Source organism: Pantherophis guttatus, chromosome 17 (genome assembly GCF_059756535.1).
Source record: "Pantherophis guttatus breed Tessera chromosome 17, ASM5975653v1, whole genome shotgun sequence".
In the NCBI taxonomy this organism is placed as follows: domain Eukaryota; kingdom Metazoa; phylum Chordata; class Lepidosauria; order Squamata; family Colubridae; genus Pantherophis; species Pantherophis guttatus.
In genome coordinates this window covers 12,174,167-12,196,943 of record NC_142079.1, presented here as the reverse complement: position 1 = coordinate 12,196,943, position 22,777 = coordinate 12,174,167, and the positions used below count along the sequence as shown (strand labels likewise).

General features: G+C 44.4%; 1 protein-coding gene across 10 annotated transcripts in view; it reads right to left on the bottom strand.

The window, feature by feature from the left end:
- RIMBP2 (RIMS binding protein 2) overlaps positions 1 to 22,777 on the bottom strand; it is a 127,423-nt gene that overhangs the window by 31,048 nt on the left and 73,598 nt on the right. For 4 of the 10 annotated variants that reach the window (XM_087880591.1, XM_087880596.1, XM_087880590.1 and 1 more), the window contains exons 6-12: positions 19,913 to 19,933; positions 17,150 to 17,354; positions 9,593 to 9,744; positions 7,264 to 7,340; positions 6,378 to 6,487; positions 3,860 to 4,669; positions 856 to 1,007 (exon numbers count right to left, since the gene is read on the bottom strand). In XM_087880591.1, the coding sequence (XP_087736717.1) occupies positions 856 to 1,007; positions 3,860 to 4,669; positions 6,378 to 6,487; positions 7,264 to 7,340; positions 9,593 to 9,744; positions 17,150 to 17,354; positions 19,913 to 19,933 (1,527 nt within the window). Of the gene's footprint in view, positions 1 to 855; positions 1,008 to 3,859; positions 4,670 to 6,377; positions 6,488 to 7,263; positions 7,341 to 9,592; positions 9,745 to 17,149; positions 17,381 to 19,912; positions 19,934 to 22,777 lie in introns of all 10 variants that reach the window. The other 6 variants (XM_034406130.3, XM_087880593.1, XM_034406133.3 and 3 more) reach the window with 4 other exon arrangements.

The following is a 22,777-nucleotide window of genomic DNA, read 5'->3' as shown; positions in this document are numbered from 1 at the left end:
AATTTAATTTAATTTATCAAATTTCTATGCCGCCCAACTCCCAAGGGACTCTGGGAGGCTTACACCTTACCAAGGTAAGTGCTCCTAGTGTAGTTGCCTAGAGGTGGAGCTCTTGCCTCACAATCAGGAGTGTTAGGATATGGTTTGAGCCTAACAAGTTGTCCAGGCAATATATGTGTTCTGTGACTTTAAGATGAATATGTATTGTGTGACTTTAAAGTTTTACTGCTGAATCATTGTAATGCTGAGTCATGCTGTAATTAGATGATCACTGGTTGTGAACGTATTTAAGAAAGGTACTGTAACGTATTCAGTTGATGATATGCTACCATTGTGTGTGGAGTTGCAACCATTGTGCTATCATCGTTGGATGGATCTGCTACCATCGTGGTTTGTGAACCAGAGTGAATTGTTATTCTAACCAACTACTGTTTGTGTGGTAAGAAGATTTTTGTATCACTGGACTGATTTAACTGGCAAAGACTTGGATTGATTTTAAGACTATGAGATTGTTTTTTCACTATAAAGTAAACTTTTGATAAACCAGTTTGCACATCTCTTATTCATTGCTCTCAGCAACGTTTCTCTGTGCTCTATACTCTGCTGGTTGGTAACACAACAACAATATCCTTAACAAGGAGGTTGTGAGTTCAATCCTAGGCAGATGTAGGGCCTCCTGCTTGGGCAGGGGGTTGGACTAGATGACCTGCAAGGTCCCTTCCAATTCGGTTAATCTGGTCTATTTTTATGATGATGCTGAACATCTGTCCCTTTAGCAAATTTGGCTGTCGTCCTTAGATTATTCTTTTTTTAAAAAAACCCAATAATGTAAGGTTTCTCTAAGTACAGACCTACCCTTTGACTTTTTGCATAAATACCATAGCCAGTCACATTGGCTCCGTTGGAGGTCCCCGTGGCGGAGAGGACTGGTGGCTTCCAAGAAACTAGGATTATTCCAGGAGTTGGACCAGCTTGAATTCGAACGTCTTGAGGTGGAGCTGGCGGACCTGGAATTGAAAAAAAATATATCTTTTTTTAAAAAATGTTTTATTAATACATTTTTCTTAATAAACATAAAAAACTCAATAGAAATATCTTCTTGTTTTTCTTCCTCTTGCTCACAAGTCAAATTCTTGGGGGTCCGTCTAAGTCTACTAGGTCTTTACCTTGAGTTTACAGTAGATCACTTCCTCTTCTAAATGCCTGGATTGATAGAAATCCTCTAATATCTTATGGTCTCCTCCAGTGGTGGAATTCAATTTTTTTTTACTACTGGTTCTGTGGGCGTGGCTTGATGGGCGTGGCAGGGGAAGGATACTGCAAAATCCCCATTCCCTCCCCACTCCTGGGGGAAGGATATTGCAAAATCTCCATTCCCACCCCACTCTGGGGCCAGCCAGAGGTGGTATTTGCCGGTTCTCCGAACTATTCACAATTTCGGCTACCGGTTCTCCAGAACCTGCTGAATACCACCTGTGGTACCTCTTCCTCCTGCTCCTCTCCTCCTCCTTCTTCTCTTGCCCCTCTCTTGCTTGCCCCCCTCTGGCTCCCCTCCTCCTGCTCCCCTCCTGCTTCTCTCTTCATCCTCCTGCTCCCCTTTTCCTCTTCTTCCTCCTTCTGCTCTCCTCCTGCCCCTGCTCCCCTCCTCCTCCTCCTCCTCCTCCCTCCCTCCCTCCCTCCCTCCCTCCTCTTCCCTGACAAACCAAACACTTGATGGTACAAATGCATCTATTAAGTCTTTACCTTGACCTCACTGCTTCTTCTCCTAAACCTTTGGATTCATTCCTGCATTCTACCAACTCTAATAAAGGTAAAGGTAAAAGTTCCCCTTGCACCTATGTGCTAGTCATTCCCAACTCTAGGGGGCGGTGCTCATCTCCGTTTCAAAGCCCAAGAGCCAGCGCTGTCCGAAGACGTCTCCGTGGTCATGTGGCCGGCATGACTCAACGCCAAAGGCACATGGAACGCTGTTCCCTTCCCACCAAAGGTGGTCCCTATTTTTTCTACTTGCATTTTTTTAATCTGCTTTCGAAGTGCTAGGTTGGCAGAAGCTGGGACAAGTCACGGGAGCTCACCCCGTTACGCGGTGCTAGGGATTCGAGCCGCTGAACTGCCGGCCTTCAGATCAACAAGCTCAGCGTCTTAGCCACTGAGCCACCGTGTTCCTGAAACCAACTCTAATACACCATTGTAAAAACTACACCACGCTGACCCCGTAATATCTTGGACCAATCAGCTAACAGCCTTCAGACAAACCACTAAAACCACTAAAACCTCTAAGCAAGCCCGATGTGTGATGAGAATGCATCTGGTCATTTCTCCTTTGGCTTTGAAAGAACTCAGCCAGAATTTCCCCTCCCATCCACCGAACAAACAAATCTCCGTTTTAAGTTAAATAATTGTGGGATGGCCTTCCCCAGGGAGCCCCTGCATTCACAAGTACATTATCTGTTCCCGTAGTAGCCTTGATCTACTGTGAAGGATCCTAGTCCTTTGGAAACGTTTTTGAAATGTTGCATTGTGAGCGCTCCTTTGCTCCTTAAATAACCCCCCCCTCCCGTCCGGAAATAGAAGTGCACTAGATGGAAGGATCTCCTAAAAATAACTACGCAACTATTAAGGAGATGTATATTTCATGAGTTCTCTCAAGGTTTGGCAACCTCATGGCTAAACAGAGCAAGCGGTGAGAACTTTCATAGAGAAGAATGATGTTGCAAGGAGGAGCCACGATCCATCCTCTAATTAAACCAGGGTAATTAGTCCCAGAGCCAAAGATGGGATTAATAAATGCCCTGACACATCCCAACTCAGGGGTGAAATGCTCCTGGTTCAGAATGGATTACCCGATCTGGTAGCGATGGCGGCGGGCGATTCGGAGAACCGGTAGCAAAAATCTCTGCCCACCCTCCATGCCCAGCTGAGCCGCGCAATCAGCAGAGGCTTTTTTTTTAATTTTTAAAAGCATTTTTTTCTACAACCTCTTCGGCCGAAGAGATTGTAGGAAAAAATGCTTTTAAAAAGCTCTGATGATCCCAGCTGAGTTGCCTGATCATCAGAGGCTTTTAAAAGCATTTTTTTACAACCTCTTCAACTGATTGGTTGTTTTCTTGCAGACATTTCATTACTGTTAGGATATGGTTTGAGCCTAAAAAGTTGTCCAGGCAATATATGTGTTCTGTGACTTTAATATGAATATGTATTGTGTGACTTTAAAGTTTTACTGCTGAGTCATTGTAATGCTGAGTCATGCTGTAAATAGTTGTGAATGTATTTAAGAAAGGTACTGTAACTATTCAGTTGATGATAAGCTACCATTGTGTGTGGAGTTGCAACCATTGTGCTATCATCGGTTGGATGGATCTGCTACCATCGTGGTTTGTGGACCAGAGTGAACTTGCTATTCTAACCAACTACTGTTTATGTGGTAAGAAGAGTTTTTGTATCACTGGACTGATTTAACTAGCAAAGACTTGGATTGATTTAAAGACTATGAGATTGTTTTTTCACTATAAAGTAAACTTTTGATAAACCAGTTTGCACATCTCTTATTCATTGCTCTCAGCAACGTTTCTCTGTGCTCTACACTCTGCTGGTTGGTAACACAACAACAATATCCTTAACAATTACCCAACTAGGTAATATCTTCAGTGGAGGAGGACGAGGAGGACGAGGACGAGGAGGACAAGGACAACAACTGTGGGGTCTTTGTGAGACTCAAGGCCTACCTGCTGGTCTTCGGTGGTGCTCTCTGAGGTTGGTTGCTTTCTTGCAGATGTTTCATTACCCAACTATGTAATACCATCAGTGCTAGAAGGGAGGAGGAGGAGGAGGAGGGGTCTTTGTGAGACTCAAGGCCTACCTGCTGGCAAGGTCGCAAATTCTATGAAAGCTTCCTTTTTCTCGCGTTGCTCCAAAGGCAGCTGCCAGGGCATCTGATGGGGCTTGGCCAAAACTTTAACCTTGTAGGCCATGTTGGGTTTCAAGTTAAAAAACTGATACTTGTAGGTGGCAGCCCGGACAATGTCGAATTCCTCTTCGTTGAGGAAGATGACGTGACTGTAGTTGCTGTTCGTGGGGAGCCAGCTGATCTCCGCCGAAATCTGGGTGACACTGTCGACCTTAAGGTGCGAAGGTGCCACGATGACATCTTTCCCGACCAACAAGGTGCACTGCAGTTCGTCGGAATTCCCCCGGCTGGTGACGCTTTGAACGGATATCTGATAAGTGCAAGTCGCGATGTTCAATTTTTCTATGAGAGCTTTTGTTTTGCTCCCCAAGGGGACGTTCATGCGTACTTCCTTGTCTACCAAGACGTTGTAGCTATGGATGGTTCCCCATCCAGGTGGCACGACTGGAGATTCCCAGCCCACAATGACACTTTTGGCTAATTGTTTGATAAGGGTTATTTTCCTAGGGTAAGGCACAATGTTTTCTCCAATTTCGTCAATGTTCACATCCAGAGTTCCTGCACCATTGTTGAGGACGCCGGCATTTAACTGGGCCGGTAAATTGGTATCCTGGAGACCTTCTCCTTCGACCAGGTGACTACTCTGATTGAGGACATTCTGTTCTGGCTCGCCGCCCAACCCGCTGGATAAACGAGACTCATCCTGCACAAAATCCACAAAGTTGGATGGAACCAGGCCTCTCTGTCCATCTAGAAGTTCACCTTGGGGGAGAAAAGAGATATGAGAAAAGGAAGACACGTACCAGTTGTGTTCCCAGAACATGTCCATCCCCTCTCCCAGTTAAGAGTCATCTACTAATTGTTTCATAAGGGTACTTTTGTGAGCCGCAGTGGTGCAGTGGTTAAGAGTGCAGTACGCCAGGCTACTTCTGCTGACTGCTGGCTGCCTGCAGTTCAAATCTCACCAGGCTCAAGGTTGACTCAGCCTTCCATCCTTCCGAGGTGGGCCACTTAGAGAGGGGCTGTAAAAGCACTGTGAAGTGTTCTATAAATCTAAGGGCTATTGCTTCTCCTTTTCTCCTTCCTTCCTTCCTCCCTCCCTCCCTCCCTCCCTCCCTCCCTCCCTTCCATGGTGCGCAGTGGTTAGAATGCAGCATTGCAGGCTAATTCTGCCAACTGCCAGGAGTTCAGTCCTGACTGGTTGACTCAGCCTCCATCCTTCCAAAGTGGGTTAAATGAGGACCCAGATTGTTGGGGATAATAGGCTGATTCTGAAAATCACTTAGAGAAGGGCTGTAAAAGCACTGTGAAGCAGTATATAAGTCTAAGTGCTATTGCTCTTCCTTTTCTCTCTCTCTCTCCCCTTCCTTCCTTCCTTCCTTCCTTCCTTCCTTCCTTCCTTCCTTCCTTCCTTCCTTCCATCCATCCATCCATCCATGGTGGTTCGAAGGCAGTATTGCAGCCTAATTCTGCTGGCTGCCAGGAGTTCAATCCCGACCAACTCAAGGTTGACTCAGCCTTCCATCCTTCCGAGGTGGATAAAATGAGGACCCAGATTGTTGGGGGCAAGAGGCTGACTCTGTAAACCGCTTAGAAAGCGGTATATAAGTCTAAGTGCTATTGCTACTGCAGGGTTCTCCAAGGTTGGCAACTTTAAGAGCTTCAATGAAATCTTGAGAGAGTATTAGTTATTTAAAGCAGGGGTCTCCAACCTTGGCAACTTTAAGACTTGTGAACTTCAATTCCCAGAGTTCCTCAGCCAGCTTTGCTTAGTCTTAAAGTTGCCAAGGTTGGAGATCCCCGTGGCAACTTTAAGACTTGTGAACTTCAATTCCCAGAGTTCCTCAGCCAGCTTTGCTTAGTCTTAAAGTTGCCAAGGTTGGAGATCCCCGACTTAAATTGTTGCTGGTGATAGAAATCAGGGGTGCTTCTTATCAAAATATTAGAGTAGAACCTAGAATTATCAGGCTGGAAGGGATCTTTGAAGTCTTCTAAATCCAATCCCTGCTGAAGGCAGGAACCTTAAACCTTCCCCGTCAAAGGGTTGTCCAGTCTATTTTTGAAAACCTCCAGCAATGGAGCGCCCACAACTCCAGAAGGCAAGCTATTCCATGGATTAATTGTTCTTAAGTGTCTGAAAACTTCTCCTTACTTCTAGTTTTGTTCTCTCTTTCATGGGTCTTCCACCTCTAACTTCTAGTCCTACCCTCTGGTGTCCTACAGAATAAGTGAACCCCCTCTTCTCTGTGAGAACCCCTCAAGTCCTGGAAGACTGCTGTCAAGTCACCCCTCCCCTAGTCCTTCTCTTTTTAGACTTGAGATAGACTCAACCATTCATCGCATAAACTAAGTGACGTGCTTAAGATGAGCGGCCACCAAGCTCCCATGTATCTCAAGGGCGGTGCTAGGTCAATAAAAGAAAAATATTTAAACCAAGGGACTGCTAGGGCTCCCCCCATCTCCCACAAACCTTCAAAAAAGCCATCTTCATCCATATCTCCGTACACATAGAGATATTTTCCAGCGGTGAGAGGAAGTTCTGCCTCGGGGTTTTCATTTGGCCCGTCAAATGGGTTGTAACTGAAGGAAAACACAAGATTGTGATTCGTCCTCAGAATCTTTCACGAGGAGGTAAAGGCAGTGGTGGGATTCAGCCGGTTCGGGTCAGTTCGGGTGAACCGGTAGTTAAATTGCCCCACCCCTCTCTTCCCCTCCCTTCCCCTTCCAGGAGTCCCCATGCTCCCCATTTTGGCTCCCAGGTAAGTCTAGGGAGGCGTACTAGGCCCAAAACGGGGCGCAGGTGTTTGTGTGCGGCACGCTCTCCCCCCCCCCCCGGTGGCCTGTTTTCGCTCCCAGGAGGCTTCAGGGAGGCCTCCTAGGCCCAAAACAGAGTGCATGTGGGGGTGGGGCAGGGCTTGTTAAATCTGTTGAATCCTACCACTGGGTAAAGGTAAAAATTTCTCCTGTCCAGTCATGTCAGGAGGCAGTGCTCAGCTCTGTTTCTTGGCCAGGGGAGGCAGCGTTATCTGAAGATAATTTCCGTGGTCATGTGGCCAACATGACTATACAAGAAAGGCGCACAAAACACTTTTACCTCCCCACCGAAGTGCTACCTTCTTTATCTACTTGCATTTGCATGCTCTTGAACTGCTCGATGGGCAGGAGCCGGGGCAAGTAATGGGAGCTCGCCCCATCGCGCAAAGCTTGGGTCTCGAACTGGTCTGTCAGCTGACAAGCTCAGTGTCAAGTATAAAACTTTGGCAGCTACGTGCCTCTCCGTTTCAACTTTCAAATCAAGCATTTAAAACTGGCACAAATTTAAGGTTGAAAGTGTTTATTGGACAAGGCCGTATTACCTGTATCGGGCAATGCAAAGGCGGACTTTCCCCGAATATCTCTGCTTTGAGGTATTAGAATTCCGTTCGTTCTCCATCTGCAACAAGAACACGAACAAGATATTAAACAGGATGAGTTGTCCACCTACACACGTCAACTTACACAAAATGGGATTCCTCTTAACATCAAAGAAAAGGGGGGAAAAGCCACCAAACCGTGTCTCAGGAGAGATTAAGCATGCATGAAGACCATCTTATATATTTAGGAAAGTGATAATTTCAAAGACAGACGCAGAGAAATTAAACACAGTAGCCCATGCAGAGGTGCTAATAAGAAATAGAAATGTGCTAAAACCACTTTAGATTGAACTGAAAAGGGAAACAACAGGAGAGAGGGGAAGGAGTAGAGAGAGGAAGGGAGAAGAGAGGAGAGGAGAGGAGAAAGAAGAAAGGGAAAAGGAGAGGAAGAAGAGGGAGTGGAAAGAGGAGTAGAGGAGAAGGTTGGAAGTGGGGAAGAAGAGAGGAGTGGGGGAAGAAAAGGGGAAGTAGGAAAGAGAAGGAGAGGAAGAACGAAGGAAGTAGGAGGAGAAACCGGAAGGAAGAGAAGGAGAGGAGAAGAAGAAAGTTGGAGTAAAGGTAAAGGGTAAAAGAGCAGCCCCGAAAAAGTAAAAATGAAAAATGAAAGTTAAAAGAATGAAAAATGATGGAATTGACCGTACATGTAAATGTGTTTATGAAAAATAAAAATAAAAACTTTATAAATAAATTAAAAAAAAAAAAAAGAAATGTGCTAAAACAAATTGCACTGGCCATAAATTGGTGACTTTTCTTCTGAATCATTCTTCTAAGCTTTAAAAATGGATGAGATGGACAATAGGCATTCAGAGCCTGGAGAATTATTATTTTTTTCCTAGCAAAGAGAATTGCTAAATGTTGCAATGTAAGAGACTCGCCCCATCCATTTAGCTTATAACTGACACAACTTTTTTTTTGTTTTGAGTTTTTTATTTTGTTTTATAGATACGTATCCATGCGTGAACAGTGTGGCACCTGCGTGTCATACAATCTAATACAAATAAAACTAGTAAAATTAATCATAGTTATTACATTCAACCAACTTATATGTTTCTAATAACCATGCATATTAGGTTACAGTCTGTCATTATTCAATTATTCCATGTTTTCTCTTGTTATGGCTTTTATTTTATTATGTGTATACACTAATATTCCCCCTTTCTCTTATTTCTGTCTCTTATTCTTATTTTAGTCATGTCACCCTTTTATTAAAAGAGGTTTTCTTTCTATCCTACCTAACTTCTAATCATGTCACCTACCTAAAAACAAAAAGGAAAGAGAAAGAAAAGCAAATCAGAACAACAACAAAAAAAGAGAAATCATCTATCCATCATCTCTTGACCGCTTCAATACTTTAATTGCTAGGCTTTTTTTTGACTTGCCTCCCATATTCCTCTCTCGGATCCTTATCACTGTCTGCATCTACTTCTTGGCTATTCAAAGTATTGACACAACCCTTATGGGCAACTAATTTTGGAAGCAGAAAGCCACTTTGAGGAATGAGAAGATAATCCTGTTTCCGCACATTTCCTCACTAATTCGGTCACGGACCGAACCGTCAACTGGATGGAGGCTTTTTGTTGCTGATTCATCAGCCATTCTGAGAAGTACTGCTTGAATCTTCTGTGTGTGAAAGTTTCATGAACATTCATCAACAGAGACACAGATTACATTAAATTAAGGTATTAAGCACTATTTACTGCTTGTAAGGTCCTTGGTGCTCTCTGAGTTTGGTGGCTTTCCTGCAGACGTTTCATCACCAAACTAGGTAACATCATCAGTGCTAGAAGGGAAGGGTTTGGTCTCTGTTTATGTACAAGCAATGAATAATACCCAATCAAGGAACTACTAGTTTAGACTAACAAACTGTAAACAGCAGCCTAATTAAGGAACCACCAAGATCACTCCCATCAACACTGACAGGGCAAGGTTCTTATATAAAGCAAACCCCACTCCCTTCTAGCACTGATGATGTTACCTGGTTGGATAATGAGACGTCTGCAAGAAAACGACCAGTCTCCAAGAGCACCGCAGACCACAGTCTTCTTCCTCCTCCTCCTCCTCTCAATCCCCACCCCCTTCTAGCACTGATGATGTTCCCTACTTAGATAATGAAACATCTGCAAGGAAACCACCAAGCTCAGAGGTCACTAAGGACCCCACAGTTCAACCCTGAGCTACCCGTATTCTCTTCTATCCGTTTACTGTCTCTATTATCATTCATTTTCAGCAAAGCCACTTGCTTGCAGTCAAGGAAGGTATATCGTCTACGTACGCCTGATTCAAATCTGCATCTTGGGATGCCAGAACGCGAGCGGACGAGGAAAGCTGGTTTGATGGAGAGTTGTTCTGGTTTGTCACCAGACAGCTGCAGGGGATGTGTATACTCAGAGATCACAAACTGGCCTCGGGAGGGACTTTCATGATCTGCATGGAAAAAAGCAACCACACAACTGAATGTCACACTAGTTATCCTGCAGCCATTGCAGCTGAACAGGCAATTACAATAACGAATGTAGGAACGACCTTGGGAGATTCTGAAATAACAGACGCCATCTTTCTCATTGCATGCAATGAGAAAGTTTGCCTTTATGTATTTATTATAGAAACCAACTGGATTAATCCAGAATTGGGCAACATCCAAATTGAATAAAACTTCCAAAAAACAAAACAAAACAAAGTATAGTTCAAGTTAATGTCTCCTCCTCTTCATCTTCCTCCTTTGCTTCCTCTTCCTCCCTCCTCCCCTTCCTCCTCCTCTTCTTCTCTGCAAACCCCACTCCCTTCCAACACTGTTTTTTGTTGTTGTTGTTGTCTTTTAATGATCCTGTAATCCCTTGCATCGGGGTGGAGTCGGGGCAACTGAATGGAGCTGAGTGTTTACTGACCGGATGCCCTTCCCTGTTGCCAATGCAGAGTTCGCAGCTGATATTTACTCATCGTGCCCGGAGAGAGAAATATCTGCTGCTACCAGGGATCGAACTCACAAGCCCCCTGATTGTGAGGCAAGAGCTCCACCTCTACCGTGTTTCCCCAAAAATAAGACCCAGTCTTATATTTTTTTTAACCCCAAAATAAGCGATTGGCCTTATTTTTGGGGAGATCTTATTATTTTTGGGCACGTGAAGCAAGACGGGGCTCTACTTGCCATCTTACCTGATTTCCAGCTCTGTCTCCCTAACCAGAGGAAATGACGGGGACTGACTGCGCTTGTGTTTAAATATTTTTTGGGAGGGCTTATTTTCGGGGGGGGGGGGTGTCATTTTTTTTCATCTCTTGAGAATACGATCCTAAATATAACCCAATGCCATCAAAAGTTAAGATAAAAATACTCAACGTTCCTCGGGGAGAGCAAGGTGCGATATAAAAGCAAGAACAAGCAATACAGAACTCAGAAGTGGCCATGCAAAAAATCCGGACGACTGGTAAGCAAATTCCAAGCAAACAGCTCAACAAACAAACCACTCACAAAGAGAGAAGAAGACTTCGTCAAAACAAAGCTACGTGAAAAGAAAAGGCTTCCGGTGTGATAGACTTAATTTAAAGCTCTCCAAGCACATATTAACCGCTGGCACTTAAAAGAGCATTTATGCAAGGCGAGTCATATTGGTTTCGATCCGTCAGTTATGAGCTCCACTAGATCCTTGAGTAAATGCATCTTGCTGCCCTCTGTATTTAATTACAGTGATTGCACAGGTTAAAACAACGCTGATGCTCCCAAGGTCCATTCTCAGTAGCTTCTGAGTTTTCATTTGTACAGCTTGTATCCCAATCTGCCTTTGCTTTTGATTAGGGGACGACTGGAGGCTAAAATATACGATGAACGGTTGCAGGAACTGGGCCTGCCTAGTCTAGTGAAGGAAGGACCAGGGGAGACAGGATAGCATCTTCCTATATTTGAGGGGCTGCCATAGAGAGGAAGGGATCAAGCTATTTTCCAAAGCACCTGAAGGCCAGACAAGGAATAATGGATGGAAACTGAACAAGGAGAGATTCAACCTGGAAATAAGGAGAAATTTTCTGACAGTGAGAGCAATCAACCGATGGAACAGAAGCTGCCTTCAGAAGTTGTGGGAGCTTCATCACTGGAAGCTTTCAAGAAGAGACTGGACAGCCATCTCTCAGAAATGGTGTAGAGTCTGCTTGGGCGGGGGGTTGGACTAGATGACCTTCAAGGTCCCTTCCAACTCTGTTAATCTGTCTGTTCTGTTAATGTTTGTTTCTTGGATTGGCACAAACACCAAAACAAATTACCATATTTTTCGGAGTATAAGACACACCTTTTTCCCCCAAAAAAGAGGGTGAAAATCTGGGTGTGTCTTATACTCCGAATGTAGCCCCACCCAGTCTTTCAAATGGAGATTTCAGAGGCTGAAAAAAGCCTCCGAAATGAAGCTTAAAAAAAAAAAGCCTCCAAAACGGAGGTTCAGAAAAAAAGCCTCTGAAACGGAACTTCAGAAAAAAAAGCCTCCAAAACAAAGCTTCAGAAAAAAAGCCTCTGAAACAGAGGTTTCAGAGGCTGAAAAAGCAAGGTACAGAGCTGACAACCAACGAACCTGTTGCTAAAATTCACCTCCGGGAGCAGCTGATTGGGGGAGCGTCTTATACTCCGGTGAGTCTTATAGTCCGAAAAATATGGTATATGCTTGTTTTGAATTGAATTGAATTGAATTGAATTGAATTGAAAATTTAATTAATTTAATTTAATTTAATTTAATTTAATTTAATTTAATTTAATTTAATTTAATTTAATTTAATTTAATTTAATTATTTAATTTAATTTAATTTAATTTAATTTAATTTATTCAATTTAAATGCTGCCCCTCTCTGAAGACTCAGGGCAGCTCACAATACATTTTAAAAAATCATTATAAAAAACATTTAAAAATTAAAAACATTAAAAACTCATTCACGCCATTCATGGCTGGATCTCGCCAGATCACAAGAGCGAGATCAACGGCCCCAGGCCTGACGGAAAAGACAGGTCTTCACCGCTTTCCGGAAGGCCAATAGGGTGGGGATGGTCTGGACCTCAGGAGGTAACTGGTTCCAGAGAGCTGGGGCAGCCACAGAGAAGGCCCTCCCCCGCGGGCCCGCCAGTTGGCATTGTTTAGCTGACGGGACCCGGAGGAGACCAACTCTGTGGGATCTTACCGATCGCTGGGAGCTATGCGGCAAAAGGCATAGATAACCTGGCCCTGAGCCATGTAGGGCTTTAAAGGTAATAACCAACACCTTGAATTGTGACCGGAGATCAATAGGGAGCCAGTGCAGCTTGCAGAGAATTGGTGTAATGTGGGTGTACCTAGGTGCACCCACGACAGCTCGTGCGGCTCCGTTCTGGACCAACTGTAGTCTCCGAACACTTTTCAAGGGTAGCCCCATGTAGATCGCGTTGCAATAATCTAACCGTGAGATGACAAGGGCATGAGTGACTGTGAGGAGAGCCTCCTGATCCAAGTAGAGTCGCAATTGGTGCACCAGGCGAACCTGTGCAAAGGTCCCCCTCGCCACAGCTGCCAGATGTTGCTCTAATCTTAGCTGTGAGTCTAGGAGGACACCCAAATTGCGAGCCCGTTCTGAGGGGGACAATTTCTCCCCACCCCCACCCCAGAACCAAGGATGGACAATCAACATAGTCTTTAGGAGGCAATACCCACAGCCACTCGGTCTTGTCTGGGTTAAGTCTGAGCCTGAGTTGAAGCCAATCAACATATCCAGATGCGCAATTCGGAATTCTAAACCAGCGTTCCTCGACCTTTGGCGACTTTAAGATAGGTGAACTTCAACTCCCAGAATTCCCCAGCCAGCCTGCTGTTTAGTTGTTTGTTTAGACTGAATTTGGCATGTTTGTTCACCCTATCATGTCTCCCCAAGGATCTGGGATAGGCAGATGGTATGGAAAGTCTTGTTGCGGCATGTAAGCTGTTCCAACTAAGGTTGCCTTTTGCAACTGACTGATTATCAATGCCGATAGTGTTCAAGTGGTTATTATGATGAAGTTTAACAATTCAAGTCCTAGCCAACTATTATTGAGGTAGCATCTAAGAATATAGGCATTTCCAAGCAAGATGGTTATTACAATGATTGTTTTTATTATGTCTTAAAACTAACATGTCAAGGATACTAAGAATTGTAGGATAAGCAGAACGGGAATGATGGGTGGATTGGAAAAAGCTGGTTTAAACATTCATCCAGGTAAACAATAAAGCTTCCCCTCGCACATATGTGCTAGTCGTTCCCAACTCTAGGGGGCGGTGCCTATCTCCGTTTCAAAGCCGAAGAGCCAGCGCTATCCGAAGACGTCTCCGTGGTCATGTGGCCGGCATGACTCAACGCCAGAGGCGCACGGAACGCTGCTCCCTTCCCACCAAAGGTGGCCCCTATTTTTCTACTTGCATTTTTTACCTGGTTTCGAACTGCTAGGTTGGCAGAAGCTGGGACAAGTCACAGGAGCTCACTCTGTCACGCGGCACTAGGGATTTGAACCTCTGAACTGCTGACCTTTCGATCGACAAGCTCAGCATCTTAGCCACTGAGCCACAGCATCACTTTACCTTTAGGTAAACAATATCTCCATGCAATTCAATTTTAACTTACTATTTTTCTTACTATAACTCGCTAAGTTGCCTAGAAACAACCTTTCCTCTAGTCTAAAAGATCACATTTAAAAGAACTGTAACTATCAAACTGTCAGAAGTACTCTGAGTCATTAAAATAAGCCAGGCAACCATAGCTACTCAATTTCGATATGACTCTTAAAAATGATTTTAGACATATGACACGATTTTCCTTTCCGAAAACCCTTGTTCCTCTCTGTTACATGAATGCTAATAGTTCTGTTTTTAGTTCCACAGCCTGTCACTTCCTTACATCAAGCAGAGATCAACCTGAAGAGAAGTTCTGTAACCTGAATTCCATCCGGGTTTTCCAGGAGAAGAGAAAAATGGGTTTCCCAGCCGGATAAAGTTGATTTAATTTGGTGTCTTACAAGTCACAACAGGGCAGAGTTTACAAAACATTCTAGAGGTTACTTGACAGGCAATTTTAGAAATTTGAAGCCAATTACACAGTTGAGAACTTACGTTTCTCCATTTCCTTGGAGACAAGCTTGGAGAAGATATACTGTCGATGACCACATCTTACTTTTCACCTTCGTTTCAGCACGGGTGAACAAATGACTGATGTACAAAACATCGATTGTGTTTATCCTCTCACAATGCCAGCTGGGGTGCCCCCAGAGGCGTTCTTGCCAATAAAAATTATGTTGGATCTGCCTGACGTTTTCTTCTGCCACAAGGTATTCTCCTTTTTTTTATTATTATTAAAAGGATCTTTAGAAAACATTTAGAAGGATCATTCCTCCTGGGATCAGATGACCTGAGGTAACAGTATGTGGGAATGACCACGTGACAGATGAAGAACAGAGATGCTGCCTAGGAACAATCAGATAAGGCAGTGATGGTGAACCTTTTCGGCATCAAGTGCCCAAACTGGAATGCACGCACTGGAGACCCGGAAATTCAAAGACCTCAAAGACATGTGCATGCCGGCCAAAAGCTTTTTGGGTTTCTGGGGCTCTGGCATGCATGAAGATCAGCTGGCTGGCACACATGTGCGTGCCGGAAACCAGAGGAGTAATGTAATGGCACATATGCCCACAGAGAGGGTTCTGCATGTCACCTTTGGCAATCATGCCATAGGTTCGCCATCAGGGAGATAAGGGATTGCTTAGCCCACAGATGGGTAATGGGCAAGGTAAGAGGCTCAGAAGGGACCCTCCCTAGTTTCTTGGGCTGTAAAGAAATGGCTGTGATGGCTGGTGGGAGAGACTTTGGGAGATGGGGAGAAGAGATGCTGCCTAGGGGATGAACAGATAAGAGACAGCGTAGCCCAGAGCAACATAACAGGTGGAGATAGATGCTTAGAAGGAACCCTCCCTAGTTTCTCAATCTGTAAAGCAAGTGGCTATAATGGCATGCGGGAAAGACCTTGGAAGACAGGGCCAAGAGATGCTGCCAGGGGGATAGGTCAGATAAGAGATCGCTTAGCCCACAACTGCAAAATGGATGGAGGAAGAGGCTTAGAAGGGACCCTCCCTAGTTTCTCAAGCTGTAAAGCATACAGCTATAATGGTATCTGGGAAAGACCCTGGAAGACAGGGCCAAGAGACGCTGCCAGGAGGATGATCAGATAGTAATCTTACACTTAACAACAAAAAAACTAAAGAACTTATAATTGAGCTCAGGAGGAAGAGAGATGTACATTTACCATTGTACATAAATGGTGAGGAGGTGGAGAGGGTTGGTAGTTTTAAATTTCTGGGCATTTATATCTTGGAGGCCCTCTCATGGACTATGAATGCTAACATGCTTGTGAAGAAGGCACAGAAGAGGCTGTACTTCCTGAGAATGCTCAGGAAGATAAATCTATCTCAGCATCTACTTCTGTCCTACTATCACAGCACCATTGAGGGCGTCCTGACATACGGCATTCTTGCATGGTATGGGAGCAGCTCTGTAGCGGACACAAAAGCTCTACAGAGAATCATTAAAACTGCCCAGAATATCATCGGACTCCAGCTACCAGCCCTGGACGAGATCTTCGCATCTCGCTGTTTGAGGAAGTTGCATAACATTCTCAGAGACTCTTCCCATCCTGCTTACAATCTTTTTGGACTGTTGCCTTCTGGCAGAAGATACAGAACAATAAAAACTTGGACCACACGTTTTCTGAATAGTTTTTATCCCAGAGCTATAATTGCACAACAATGAACTAAAGGGCCACCATCGGTGAGCTGTTGGACAGTATTACTTGGTCTGTTGTGTGGATGTTTGGGTGGTTTAGGGGTGGGGAATTGTGGTGGGTGGGAGTGTGTTTGGGGATTGTTATGTGTGTTGGACCTGGTCTTGGGGTGTTAAGTGAATTTCGTTGCATGGGTATACTGTGTATACACGTACAATGACAATAAAGTTGTTGTTGTTGTTGTTGTTGTTGTTGTTGTTATTATTATTATTATTATTATTATTATTATTATTATTATTTAATCTTTAGTGAGATTCACAGCCTTTGAGGCTGGTTAATAGCTCAGCAGCTCGAGTCCTAACCAAGGACCTAGGAACTGTTAAGGTATCGTCGGAGGATGTAAGCTGTTCCAAGTAAGGTGGTTTTTTGTAGAGTCAAAATGTTCAAGTCCGGCAAATTTAGAATTTCTAAATAGCGAGGTAACCCTTTGGGTATTGCTCCAAGGACTCCAATTACAATCTGGACAACACACGATTTCTTTTTCCACAGTCGCTCAACTTCAATTTGTAAGTCCCGGTACTTTGTGATTTTTTTCTTGCTGCTTATTTTCAATCCGTGCATCACCAGGTATTGCAATGTCAATGAACCATACTTTTTTCTTTTCAACTATTGTTATGTCAGGTGTGTTGTGGACCAAGTGCCTGTCAGTCTGAATCCTAAAGTCCCACAAGATCTTGAGTTTCTCATTCTCTAAAACTTTCTCAACCTGATGTTCCCAGTGGTTTTTGCTGTACTCAAATTATTATTATTATTATTATTATTATTATTATTATTATTATTATTATTATTATTATTATTATTATTATTGAGACAGCATAGCTCACAACTGCAGAAAGGGTGGAGAAAGAAACCCAGGAGGGACCCTCCCTAGATGCTCAGGCTGTAAAGGAGACAGTGGTAGGCTTGTACTTTCAGATTTCTAAGATTATATCAACATAGCCTTACAATAAAGTAGAATTAGCTCATTTAGTCGTGTTTCTCGTCTGATCTGCCTGGTAAGGTTGACCCCTCCTCTCTTCCTTCTTACCTTGACCCAAAGAGGCGGCAATTCCGTTCATCAATTGGGCTAAAGTTTTGCTAGGAGAACCCGGGAGAGCCGAGGAGGCCAACAGGTTAGTACCTAGAAGATCAAACTTCCCAGTTTGTTGCCGAAACTTTTCCAGTTCCTTGGACAGGAGGTTGAACTGCTCACTCTGCGTCCGACATTTCTCTTCGAGCTCGCAAACTTTGGCCTGGGCAAACAGAGAGGAGAAAAGAACTGCAAGACTTGTCAAAGGGCAAAGGTACATCGAGATAGCAAAGGAGCGCTACGTTTCCCAACCTCAGCCCTAAAAAATTGGCAATTTCCTGTCCAAATCCTTTCCCAGGAAAGATGCATACCAGGGGTCAGCAACCCGCAGCTCTGGAGCTGCATGTGGCTCTTTCATCCCTCTGCTGCAGCTCCCTGTCACCGGTCAGCGTCATTGTATGGTTGAGGCCTCTGGACCCCTTATTTTCTTTGTGTCTCTATCTAGGACTAAATTGTTTTCTTGTTGTGGCCCGCCAGCGGCCTGCACAGATTGTGGCTGATCCCGACGACGAAGAGGCTGGTGTGGTGTCACTGCGTAGCCGGCGCTCGCGTTGGACAGCGAGGAGGCTGAAGAGGATGTGGTGCCAGAGGCAGAGACTCAGCCAGGGCCTTCAGAACCTCCAGAGGCTCCTTCCAGTGGAGAGAGCGAAGTGGAGGAGCCTCTCCTCAATGCTCGGGCACGCAGGGCTGCCAAAAGGAGGAGGAGGTCTACTCGAGAGTAGGGCTTGAGGATAATTGGCCACTCCCTTAGCCTATTTAAGTTGCACGGAGCTAGTGCTTTCTTGCTAGAAACAACGTCTCATTAGTACAGAGCATCTTGGAGAGCGAGCGACTTCTCAAATCTGGTTTTCTGGGCTGGTTGCCAACCTTTGTCGGACTTTGGTCTTAATAACTTTGATAAGGACCCTTTGCACAGGAAGCCTGCATTCTTGAAAGGAGTTTGGAATTAAACAGTGTTTGCGAAGCTTGGTGTGTGTCACATTCTCTGGGAATCCGAAGCTGGGGCAGAACATTTCTAAAGTTGTTGGTTGAACCACATTTGTATCAGGCCTGGAAGCCATCTGTTTCGTTGGATCTTCAGGCCTGCCACGTTTACTGCTGTGGGAAACTGGGAGGGGGGATTGTATGGAGCATGGGTGATATGTAGTCAAAATAACATTCCTTTCTCAGAGACTCAAGGACATCTTGCCCTGCACCTGGAGGGCTGGAACTGGGAGGCATCTCCAGTTGGGATGGTGCTTTGATTGGACCGTGTGATGGACATGTGGGTGCTGGGCAGGGACTTGAACTTTCTTTTGGGTGGGGAAAATCTGGAAGCTTTCAGATTCGGGTTTTCCCAGATGTGCCAATATGACACCTCTAATAAAATGGAACTTTGAGGAACTTCAAGCCTTGGGATCTTATTTCCTTGGGGGTGTTACTTGGAACCCTGACAATTTGCCTTGAAAAAGACTGAAACTTCCATGCAACCTCTTCTTCAACAGTGTCCCTAGTCTCCATGAAGATCCATGAATTGCAACTATTGTTCCACAGGATCTCAGATGGGGCAAATGTGAAGTGCCAGAAAGAGGCATGACCTGGAAGCTGAAACGGGTCACTGCCATCGTTACATGTGGACTGAATGTGCTAGAAATGGCTGAAAGCATCCTCCATCAATGGTGGGTGAATGGTAGCCCCCAAACCACTCTTGTACAATTGCTACAAGAGATCAACAGGTCTCCATACCCTTCCATTACCTATCTAGATTAAGCCCTGGCAATTTCAGGAAGTCTCCTAGCAATGTTCTAACCAGGTCTGACGTTCCTAAATGTCTTTCAAGGTTCATCAAAGTCATCTTACGAGTTGCCAGCTGCTCTATGAAGCCCTACAGCCAAACTCAAGATCCTTCCAGAATCTCTTCTGGCTAGGGTTAGGGTTAGGGTTAAGAACCATCTACTGTACATTCAGACAAACGTCTACAGTCACGAGAAACTTTCTACTTTGCATGGAGAACAGTTTTGCAGGGCTTTGCCAACGCACACTCTTTGGATTAGTGGCCAACCCGCCAGCAGATGATCTCCAGATGTTATTAGTCATGATGTCAACTCACAAAGCAACCCTGGCTTGCACTCAAGTTGCCATAGGCCAAGGGGGATGGGGAACTGGTGAAACTGCACAGCAGCCAAAGACAGATGCACATTCCACGCTTATCTCTCTCAAGGCTGTCTCCCAGGGTTACCCACAGCAGCCAGAGGGGAGTGATCTCTACAACCCGCGAAATTGCTCCCTGGGCGAATGTGATTGATGACACACCCTGGGGGGAAGGGGGAAACAGTGTCATAATTGGAGCGTAAATTACGTAGGGTCAGAGCTGGCTTCACTTGGGAACGTGCCGACATGAAGCTCCTAATAAATAACTGGATTTCTTTTGAAGCTTGGCTCGAACGTGATTTAATTAGGGCATCCATCGGAACCCTGACACACAGAGCATTTTGGGCCTGGAGGTTTATGGGCTGAAGGATCTCCCGTTCGCTTGGACATCCCACCAAGCCATGCGCCAGTATTCACATCAAGCAATTCGACATGCTTTTTTTTTTTGGTAACAAACGTGTTTAGGGTTCCATGCAAAGGCAGGCCCAGGGCATCTGACAAGGGCCCATCTGGTAGAGGTTGGGTAGAAGAAGACCCAGAGAAGGTATTTTTTCCCCCTCCTCCCTCCCTCTCCCCTCCATCTAAAAATACCTGCATACTGTCCAAAGTGATCTTGATGAGAAGCAAAGCAATACATAGAAGGAGAAAAAAAAACAAAGACACAGGATGGGAAACAAAAGTTGTGCGTTAAAAGAAAGATTTACAAAAAAGCCAAAACACAGCCAAACAACAGACACATCCTCTAACAAAGCAATACATATATTAAACCTGTCTATACTCCAAGTCTGAAATTGTTTCAGAGCTTCTGAAATTGTTTGGTCCTTCCTTCCTTCCTTCCTTCCTTCCTTCCTTCCTTCCTTCCTTCCTTCCTTCCTTCCTTCCTCTTTCTTTCTTTCTTTCTTTCTTTCTTTCTTTCTTTCTCCTTCCTTCCTTCCTTCCTTCCTTCCTTCCTTCCTTCCTTCCTTCCTTCCTTCCTTTTCAACTTTGGTGCTGCCTATCTGGTTGATAAGCTTGCAAGGCATCTTGGGAACAAGAGTTTGGACAAAATCTGGGAAAGTCTCAAAGGCATAATGTTCCCACCTCCTCACCCAAATGAAAACCTTCCTGTTAACTTCAAACCAAGGTTGATGAAAGACGCAGAGAAAACAGCCATGCAAACTTGAGGTTCGACCCGATGGGTAGAAATGACAGCACTGCCTTCCATGCACTCCCTTTTGCTAAAAAATAAAATAAAATGAAGTTTTCCCACGTGAACAAGGGATGCCATGCCAAGTTCCTAAAGTTGTAGATTGGCAAGCTATCTGAATACCTCAAGAAGCATGGAAGATGCTCTCACTGTCTCCTTCTAAAAAGGCCAGCCAGATGGATGAAGAGCTATCTGAGAAGGTGGCAGCCATTCCACCAGGAGCCTTGGTAGTATAGTGGTTTAAAGCACCCTGTTATTAACACAACTGCCTGCAATTACAGCAGGTTCGAATCTTACCAGGCTCAAGGTTGACTCAGCCTTCCATCCTTTCTAAGGTAGGTGAAATGAGGACCCAGTTTGTGGGGGCAATAAGCTGACTTTGTATAAATATACAAAAGTATGAAGGCTATTGCTTAACGCATTGTAAGCCGCCCTGAGTCTCCGGAGAAGGGCGGCATATAAAGCAAATAAAAAAAAATAATAATTAGTAAACCAGCCTTCAAATGAGCGGGGGGGGGGGGGGGAGTCCACTTTAAGTAAGAACATCCGGGGAAGGGAGAAGTAGTGGTTCAAAGAAACCAAAATGGTGACCTCAACTGGGAGATCAAAGCCCTCAGACACTTTTTACGTGAGTGACTGGTGAAAAAAAGTTGGGCCATCAATTAGATGTCATGTCTCAAAAATGCTTTTTCTAAAAGGCAGCTGGACTTTCTTATTGTTTTTTCTTTGAAAACGTTTCACTTCTTGTCCAAAAACAGAATAAAATAGAACAGAATAACAGAGTTGGAAGGGACCTTGGAGGTCTTCTAGTCCAACCCCCTGCTTAGACAGGAAACCCTACACCACTTCAGACAAATGGTTATCCAACATCTTCTTAAAAACTTCCAGTGTTGGAGCATCCACAACTTCTGGTGGCAAGTTGTTCCACTGATGAATTGTTCTCACTGTCAGGAAATTTCTCCTTATTTCCAGGTTGCTTCTCTCCTTGATTAATTTCCACCCATTGCTTCTTGTCCTACCCTCAGGTGCTTTGGAGAATAGCTGGACTCCCTCTTCTTTGTGGCAGCCCCTGAGATATTGGGACACTGCTATCATGCCACCCCCCTAAGAAGCATCTTCAGCTCTGATGTTCTAAAGAAGCATCTTGGATGAGAAGCAAAACATTTTGCTATCACTACATGTTGCATCTAATGTTTTTATGATGAATTTCTTTTTACAATGACTGTGATAATGATCTGTCACTACATTGAGAGCTTATGCACCAGAGACAAATTTCTTGTATGTCTAATCACACTTGGCCAATAAAGAATTCTAATTCTAATTTGTGAAAGGAAAATCAAGGAAGCCAAGTTGTCTTTTGGAAAAAGGCCCTTTGGGACAAACCATGAGATGGATGGTTGAGAGTCTCCACGGTCAACTGCATGGCATCTCTCTTGACTTTGTAACCTGCCGAGCGGAAGAATAGAAGAAGATACTACCTGGTGGCCCTTTTACTAGAGCAAGGGTTTGCAACCAGCGGCTCTGGAGCCGCATGTGGCTCTTTCATCCCTCTGCTGCGGCTCCCTGTCGCTCAAAATATGCGTCACAACCGCCAATGTGCGACACCTGCCGGCACGTGATTTATTGAGCTTTTCTTGGAGTTCAAAATGTTTTTGTGGCATGCAGAAATAAAAATGTGTTTTCTCTGCAGCAGGTCATTGATTTCATAAATGCAACACGCTATAGTTTTTTTTATACATACCGTGTTTCCCCGAAAATAAGACCCTGTCTTATATTTTTTTGAAACCTGAAATAAGCGCTTGGCCTTATTGCCATGCGCTCAAAAGACCAATTGGCCATATTATCAGGGGATGTCTTATTTTGGGGGAAACAGGGTAGCATAAAAGTAAAAAAATGATATATTCAGTGTTATCTTCATTTTAGATGTCAAAACGGTTTTGTGGCTCCCGGTGTTTTCTTTTCTGTGGGAAACGGGTCCAAATGGCTCTTTGAGTGTTTAAGGTTGCCGAACCCTGTACTAGAACCTTATACTAGGACCATGATGGTGAACCTATGGCACATGTGCCGGAAGAGCCTGTAGTACAGTGGACTAAAGCACTGTTATTAACAGATTAACATCTGCTGCTTGCAATTACTGTAAGTTCGAATCTCGCCAGGCTCAAGGTTGACTCAGCCTTCCATCCTTTCTAAGGTAGGTAAATTGAGGACCCAGTTTGTGGAGGCAATAAGCTGACTTTGTATAAATATACAAAAGTATAAAGGCTATTGCT